The sequence below is a fragment of the Lolium perenne genome, chromosome 3 (genome assembly GCF_019359855.2).
Source record: "Lolium perenne isolate Kyuss_39 chromosome 3, Kyuss_2.0, whole genome shotgun sequence".
Lineage (NCBI taxonomy): Eukaryota > Viridiplantae > Streptophyta > Magnoliopsida > Poales > Poaceae > Lolium > Lolium perenne.
Window position 1 is genome coordinate 273,578,496 of NC_067246.2, and position 8,914 is coordinate 273,587,409.

General features: G+C 46.2%; 1 protein-coding gene across 1 annotated transcript; it reads right to left on the reverse strand.

Moving 5' to 3' along the window:
* Positions 1–5,738: 5,738 nt before the first annotated feature.
* On the reverse strand, positions 5,739–7,381 carry LOC127344510 (fasciclin-like arabinogalactan protein 4). Its single transcript, XM_051370810.2, has one exon. The coding sequence runs from the start codon at positions 7,248–7,250 to the stop codon at positions 5,961–5,963; it is 1,290 nt and encodes a 429-aa protein (XP_051226770.1). The 5' UTR covers positions 7,251–7,381; the 3' UTR covers positions 5,739–5,960.
* Positions 7,382–8,914: the final 1,533 nt, after the last annotated feature.

Below are 8,914 nucleotides of genomic sequence, written 5' to 3' on the forward strand. Positions count from 1 at the left end.
GAGGAAGGGAGCCTGGGGGGACCTCAAGGCGGGTCGAAGTTGTTACATCAATTATTTAGAGAGAGGGAGGCAGAGGGGTTGTACATCTATGAGCCCAAAGTCTAATGTCTTGGATGCATCTGCGGGAGACCAGGGTAAGGTCTTCGTCAACACCATTAAAGGTCTTGGCATTGCGTCTCTTCCAGATATTCCAGGCGATGACGATGCTGATGGTGGTTTCTTCGTAGCTTCTGCATCGCGGTGACAAAATATCTGGAAGACCGGAGAGGGGACGAGCTTGGGGGTCCTGAAAGAAGGAAGCCCAAACTTCACTAGCGCGGAGGCAGCGAAGGAGAAGGTGATCAGTATCCTCATCCCGAGGGCAGGAGAGACACGTTGCAGAGGGCCCGAGGCGATGTCGAAAGCGGCGCTCGTTGGTTGGGAGGCGCCTCCTCACAGCGAGCCAACAGAAGATCTTGCACTTAAGGGGAGCTGCGCTTTTCCACACTTTCTCCGCCACCACGTCAATCTCTAGATGCCTAAAGAATTAGAGTACACACTTTTGTTCGAGAGCTTTTTGTTAGTGAGGCGGTCCCAACGCGAATCCTGAGTGTCGCTGCTCATAGCCACAGAGCTAAGCTCGATAGCAAGGTTACGAAGGTTAGTCTCGGCGGCCTTTCCCCCAAACTCAAACTCATCAAAAGCTAAAATCATTCTATACCTCTTTATAAGCTTAATTACGAAAGGGTACGAAGCGGTCTCAGCTTTTAATGTGTTTTTTGGAAGGAAATGTCAAAGTAGTCTAACATGTTTGCTGAACGTTGCCGAATACTTTAACTCCGTTCCCAGTGTTGTACTTGTACAGCAGCAACGTGCGCTTTGGCCGTCTGAATTGTGTTCCTCCGTTCTGAACTTGATGCTGAATGAATTGTGAAAGGAATCCCCAATCCGAAATGTAGCGAGAAATTTCCTACGATCCTCAAAAGTATACTTAATAATAGATGCAGAGAAATCATGTGATCCGTTCCAGGGGCCAGCGGCACATGTCTGCAGGGGGAAATGATGCAGGGTTTATCCTTGGACCAAACTGGACTACAGTCTACACAGGCAGGGGAAAGTGTCCTTATCAGCAGGATACCAGATTCCTGTCCCGTACCAGTTTCTCAATCTTGCTCCTATTTTTTTTTTTCCAAGCAAAACAATGTTCAGAAACTTTAGGAACTTTCGATGCAAGTGCAACCATGCCTAAAATCCTTCCTTTTTCCCACTATTACATCTCCCATGCGAATTGGTAGTCATCATCACATGGTTTACGATCATGATTCCAACTGCTATCGACTTACTCTTTTCAAACATTATTACAGCACTTGGTAAAGTTGCTACTAGTAACCAGGGGAAAGTAAGCCAACATAGACACGTCTAGAAAAAAAAAAAAAAAGACCAGCCGAATGAGACACACCAAATGTTCAGCATGTCCTGGTACACCCTTTTTTTTGGATCTACCAACATGCTCACTAGACAAATATGTATACAAACTAAAACTAATGTTATCAGCATAGATCAAATGTTAACGTACTCCTTCGCACACAACAGATGATTAGTGGACACCCCCTAAGAACAAACATCAGGCAAGACACATATAGCAGCATTGGTAAATAATATTTTTTTAAAGCAGAATACATATCCACCGTTCCAAAACAGGTGAAAGAATGTGCTGAGAATGTTCAGAAACCAGTGGTGAAGTGATAAATCATCAGTTCGGAGTAATAAAAAATCATCAGGAACCAGTTGAATAATTAGCTTTTGTTGCTAACATTCACAATGGTAAAGGATGTCACTGCAACCAGTGGTGAAGTGATAAATCACCAGTTGGGAGTAATCAGCAATCTTCATGAATAGAGTAAAAATAAAATCTTCAGGAACCAGTCAATAATTAGCTTTTGTGTTAGCACTCACAATGGTAAAGGATGTCACTCAAACCAGTGGTGAAGTGATAAATCACCAGTTGGGAGTAATCACAGATCTTCAGGAATAGTAAAAAAAAAAATCTTCAGGAACCAGTCGATAATGCGCTTTTGTTTCTGTCACTCACAGGGTAAAGGATGTCACTACAGAGGGTAAGTGATAAATCACCAGTTGGGAGTAATCAGAAATCTTCAGGAATAGTCAAAAAAAAAATCTTCAAGAACCAGCTTTTGTTGCTGTCACTCACAGGGTAAAGGATGTCACTACAACCAGTGGTAAGTGATAAATCACCAGTTGGGAGTAATCAGAAATCTTCAGGAATAGTCAAAAAAAAAAAAATCTTCAGGAACCAGCTTTTGTTGCTGTCACTCACAGGGTAAAGGATGTCACTACAACCAGTGGTAAGTGATAAATCACCAGTTGGGAGTAATCAGAAATCTTCAGGAACCAGTCGATAATTGGCTTCTGTTGCTACCACACATAGAGTAAAAGGTGTCGCTGCAACAAGCTGGTAAGTACTTGGATTTTCCTAATAAAACTAAACAGTGAATGCCAGATACAGATCTTGTTGCAGTCGGTTCCGACACGATTTTATTTGTCCGGTTTTACTTCCTATAGGTAGCTAATCATCACAAGTATAGGCAGTACAATGATATACACATGCTACCCGGTGACCACAAACTAACTTCCACTGCTGTATCAATCAAATGCCTCCACTGACATCCAATGTGCCCTACCAGTTTGGATCATCTGAAGTGGTTTCATGTCTTTCCTCCGTCTAAGACTTCCTAGCATGTGATATGTCTAAGATGTATTCATTCACATCTTTCAAGTCCTTCAAAATCACCCTAAACAGTTTTACAGAACTTGCTATGGCAAACACAAGCAAGTTTTACTTTTCCTTGGACTCGTTTGACCGACAGAAGACTGATTACTTGCTAGACCAATGTCATGTCAGCTGCTTCTTAATTTTCACAGTACTAGCACAATAACGGAAAAATTGGTAGTATTATATACCACTGAAAAAACGATTTTTTAAAACTCTACCACTACCCTCTAGTAAACATATGCATACATTTCCCTTCTTTTTTGTTAAACAAAGTACATTCAGTCAGGTACAACATATGTGTGCAGTCCTTCTTGTGGAGCATATGCTGTATTTCCATTGTGCTCATTTTGTGTTGTTGGACTGAACACCCCTCATTCATCTAATAGAAACCAATGTGGCATAATATTTATCTCACACATTGCATACCCCTATTATTGCACACTTGTAGAGTACATTAGTGGTTAAGTTACACAAAAGAGGTAAAACTGAACTTACTTAAAAGAGGAGAAAATTTCAGATAAGTAGCCTGAAGAACATCAAACTCTTCGAGGAAAAGATGGACAGCTTCAAGTTAGTATTCAGTATTGATGAAGTCCAACTACCTCATAAACGTAAAGTCGCATATGAGCCAAAGGAAATAGTACAACGGTAGAGTTAAGAGTACTCTACAGCATGATGAATACCTGTAGTGTGCAAGACACAGATGCAAATGCATGAAACAGTACATTTGGGGACCTTTTCATCTTATTGCAGGCTGTACGTGGGCAGCCCACAATGATCAACTGTACCATCATCATGGCAAGACCAAACTCAATCTTGACCCGGACAAAAACCCTACGCTCTCCAGACAATGCCCACAGTTCCACGCCTCACTGAGTAATTTCTCTCCCCTGACACGAAATCACTCAGTTTATAAATGTTCCCTGAATCTGAATAGTACATCCCTGATCTGAACATTTATTCTTCTTTCCTGTTAATTTTACTGTGGTAGGAATAGCGCTCACTTCTTGATCAGTCAATTGGCCAATAAGTCATATTGTGATGGGCAAAGGAGTTCATAATATTGGTCGTATTGAGTGAAAGTCTAAATATTCGTTCTGGTAGAATATCCTTACAGATTTTGCATGAGTTCAGCTCTTAAGAACTATAACTAGACAGCACATGGGTAAAACTTTGGAAATAATGGATCAATGAGTCCTGACACGAATATTATCCAGAAAATGATTACATGGTCCTTTTGAAACCGGGTGAATCACATATTTTTAGAGCCGAGAGGAAAGAAGTACTCCCTCCTTCCCATGAAACATGTCTTAACAAAGTTAAGACAACTTTCATGGGATATGAGTCCCATGGCTAATTGGAAACTTGCACATGCTGGAATAAGCCCAGGAACTAATCAAGTAAACATGGGCCACCTCATCGTTAGAGCAAAACTACAACTAAACATGATCATCCTAAAACATGAAAGATCACCGAATGTTAGTAACATCGCGACAAGAACTACAGCTAGAAAGGACATATCAACAAATGTCTCTCGCCCTATATGTTGTGTGAAGTGTTCGGGTAGTAGACAGGATGTACTACAAAGGAGTGCTGCTAAGCAATAAGCATGATGCTAGTACAAACTCCTATGATCAGTAACTTATCAGACTTTACTTCCTTATCAGAATTATATAAACATGCTAAATTTCTTTTAACTATGACAGGTGTTTTTACGGTCAAATCTGTGTATGCAGATCATATGAATGGGCATACAGCTTTTCTTAAAAAATACTTGTGAAAGTTAACATTCCGCTGAAGATTAGGATCTTTATGTGGTTCCTTTATAAGAAAGTGGTTCTAACTAAAGATAACCTTGCAAAAAGGCGTTGGAACGGATGCACAAAATGCGTCTTTTGCGGTTCACAGGAAACAATTTGACCATTCGTTCATTACATTTCCCTTTTCCCGTTTAGTTTGGGGAGTGGTACGCTTCACGTATAATATTCTGCCTCCATCTAATGTAACTAATCTATTTGGTAATTGGTTAAACAAGATTGATAAAAAAACAAAAGCTCGAATTCGTGCTGGAGTTTGTGCTTTAGTTTGGGCAATTTTGACACGGTGTGGTTTTTAACAGAACTATCAAACCAAAATAATTGCAGGTTATACATAGGCTGCTTCATTAATACACATCTGGTCTTACCTCTCCTTCATGTGGAGTAGCGGGGACCTATGGATGCAGCTGGGTGCAATCGCCTGATGCCGGTTGTACGGGCTATATTCAGCTAGGTGGCTGGCTGCGTACTAGTCGCCTTCAAGATGCATAACTGCCTTTTATATCTGTGTAATTTCTTTAGATGGCTGATTCATGTTGCCACTTTGAGTGACCCTTGAATTGTAAACTCTGATACTTTCAAACTATGCAATACATTAAAGGCTGTGTGCATCATTTCGATGCATAGGCTAGGGCATAGCTCCCATTTATAAAAAAAAAAATGCTAAATTTCTTGCCTTTCAGCAAACGTTTGTAGGCGATTATTGGAGTATGAACTTGAGCTGTATCAATGCGAAAAACTATATTATCAGACTTTAGTCCCTGCACTATAGTCAAAGATGAGTACGGACTAGTGTATCATCAGTATATGGTAAGGGTTCGTTCGATCGTTTTCATAATCGACACGATGCATAGAGTAGGACGATGTCAGCAGTGAGAGGCAGAGGAATCTAATGCAGGTTGACGGCCAGGCCGCGTTCCCTGATATGCTATGGTGGCCAGCCCATTCCCACTCATGCCCACCGCCTGGCCTGTCTCTATCTATTTCCTCATTGCCAGGGAACCCCACCGACTAGTCCCGGGTAAACTGGTAGGACGAGTAATCAAGTGCTAATTCAAGCAACAATTCCAACACCAATTGGTGAAATTGCAATTCATAAGACAAGGTAGAACTGAAGGAGTGAGAAACAGCAAGCAAGGTGTTGTTCGTTTTGCAGAAGAAGGAATGCATAGATTTCTGCACATGGTATTATTATTTCCCTAATAATCAAGTGATGAAGAAACCAGAAACAATTGCTACTCTACGGAATTCTCTCCCCATTCCATTCCAGGTGTACACACACATTCATTCAATCTAGAAAGAGGGGAAATGGTAAAAGAAGAAGAAGAAGAAGAAAAATTAAGAGAGCGAGCGAGCGAGCAAGCTGGATCTCATACCAGAGGTAGGAGCAATAGTGACAGGTAGAGCAATCCTATACACCGCCAATTTGCCGATGCCCTTGCCGATGCCGACGATGGCTTGATGTCGGTGCCGCCGTGTAAGGCTGGCGGCGAGAACAGCTTCGCCGGCCTCGTCCCCACGCCACCAGAGACGTCCGGAGCCTTGGTGGCCGGAGGCGCCGCAGCAGCCCCCGCGGCGGTATCGGTAGTAGGGCGGCCGAACATTTCCTTGGGCAGCAGAACCTTGGAGACGGCGAAGACGGCGACGGGGTTCTGGTCGAAGACGGTGCGGGTGATGGTGGCCTGCACGACGCCGGTGTCGATGGCGACGGAGCCGTTGAAGCGCGTGATGTTGAGCGTGAAGCGGCCGGCCTCGGCGGACTCGGTGGCGAGCGTGGGCTGGACGGGGTTGACGATGGACTGGAGGGAGCCGAGCGGGTAGTAGGAGTGCAGCACGTGGAAGCGCAGCACGACGGCCTTGCGGTCGGCGGGGAGGGACTGGAGCCGGTCGGTGGCCGGGAGGTCGGCGAAGGCGTCGTCGGTGGGGACGAAGACGGTGACCCCGGCCCCGCGCTCGTCGGCCTCGAGGTCGTCCGCCACGCCCGAGGCCTCCAGCATGGACGCGGCCACGTTGAAGCCCCGCGCGTCGAAGAGGACGCGCGTGATGTTGACCGCGGGCGACGGGCGCGTCTCGGAGCCGGAGGCCGCGATGTCGAGGCCGGAGGGCACGATGAGGCCGCCCACCGCCAGCACGCTGATGTTGTAGGGCTCCGAGGTGACGGCGCCGAGGACGGTGGCGTTGGACGGCCCCGGGGACGGGGACGGTGAGCGGACGACGACGGTGGTGGAGTTGCTGCCCGCGGCTGCCACGGCCGTGAGGTTGACGGCGCCGAAGTCGGAGGGCGCGCGGCCGGTGGTCTGGAACAGCGTGGTGACGAGCTTCCCCGAGGCGGGGAGGCGGGCGAGGTCGGACGGGGAGAGGTACTCGAGGAGGACGTGGTAGCGCAGCACGTCGGCGAGGTCGGCGCCGGAGGCCGCGGCGAATGCGGAGGGCGAGCGCGGCAGGTTGGCGTTCGGCACGGCCAGCAGCGTCAGCGACGACCGCCCGGCCAGCTCGGCGGCCACCGGGCTGGACGCCAGCAGCCGCGTGAAGTCGGAGAAGTTGGGGAACGCCACGAGCACGGCCGTCACGTTGACCCCGGCCGCCGGGGAAGGCAGCGCGGCGAGTAAGACGAGCACCCCGAGCGCGAGGCCTGGAGCGGGAGGGGAAGCTCTCCCCATCTCCAGGTTACTGACGTCCTGCACTGGAGTAGAGTGGAGTGGGGAACTGGGCCAGTGTGAGGTAGAAGATGAGCGAGGAGGAACTTTTCGTGAATTTCTTGTGTTTTGCAGAGTGCTTTGGTACGAGTTTTCGATGCTAGAGGATACACTCCACACTCCACTAGAGTTTATTAATGGCGTGGCAGTGTGTAGGTGGGCGACTACGCCAGCTCCCAAAGTCTACCAGCGAACTTTTGCGAAGTGTGTGTGTACATGTCGCGTCACGTGTGCGTTTGGTACTAGTCGACAAAATGATGCTGCCCGAGTCGTCATTCTAGCCCATGTCACGTTTTTGGATCAAGGGCTTTCTCCGTTCTTCGCAAAATGTTTCATCTAAGAGCACGATGGAGGCAGCTGTCCAACTAGATTTAGATAATTTTTTTGACATATGCATGCCATGTTATGGTCTCATTAATATGTCTTTCTCTCAAAAGCTGATTTGGTTTTTCTCTTTCTCTCACATTTCCACTCAGTTTTCACTTTATGGTTGAAGAGACTGCCTCCTGATGAAGAGGCTACTTCCTTATCCGAACCTAATTTGGACCACCCGAACCAAGATAAAGCTGCGAGGCAACACCCATGAGGCTATGCATTGGCCATGCCCTAAATCTCCTCCTTGAACACTGAAAAGAGATTACGGTCTGCTTTCAGTTTTCATAACTTTTGCAATAGCTGACAAGCCTAAATGAAGACACATAAAAAAGACATATCTTTCACTTTTTTTTAAATGATGAAGAGACTTCTTTGGTTGCTCCATCAGATTTTATTATAGAAGATAGAAGCACACGCTAGAAATAGGTACCAGCATGTGTTTTTGACGCTGAGAAATGTTGTTAGGATTTTTTAAACAATGTTTCCAATATAGTACTAATAAAGAAGATAATTTTTTTTTAACACCACAAACATCTAGACATTTGTCCTGAACACGCACGCCCCTCCAAAATATACAACATAGAAGCAAGCTACTAGGAGCAAATCCTTGGAACATAATCCATCACCACTCATTTTGATGCCGCCATTGAACCGGGAGGGAAGCACAGGAGAATAGATCAACTACTAAGTCGTTGGATCCGAAGAGACAACCTCCTTTGTGACACCGTAGTCGACACATCGATTCACGCTCACGGTCGAGTGTTTGTTGCCGGGAGGAACAGGGAACATAACCCCAAGAAGACGCATAGGGGGCAACCAGATGAGAAGTATTGTCTCCGTTGGGAAAACCAACCCATCGGTGATGGGGACCATGAACCAACAAAACCACCACATTGGAGCAACAACCTGGATATGAACACCTCCCACTGGCCCCTCGATGCCGCCAAGCACAACATCGAGAAAGGGGAGGAGCCGGTTATACTTTATTTGATGCGCCACCATTGACCCCATAAAGATGGCACATACACGAAACCTTGAAATTTGCTTCCGCCTACATGCCAGACACCCAGAACCGGGGTTCCCCACCTCTCGACAGGAGGCGAAGAGGAGGGGAATCAATAGTCTTGGGATAGTAGGCGAAAGAAACTTGCAGTGGCAGATAGGGTTCATTAGAGGAGGGAAAGGAGCATATCTTTGTTGGATGACCCTTGTTGCATCTACAGGGATGTTATCTGCTTGATTGCACAACATGG

Excerpts from the sequence above, each read along its gene's own strand:
- LOC127344510 (XM_051370810.2), bottom strand. The coding sequence starts at position 7,250 with ATGGGGAGAGCTTCCCCTCCCGCTCCAGGCCTCGCGCTCGGGGTGCTC.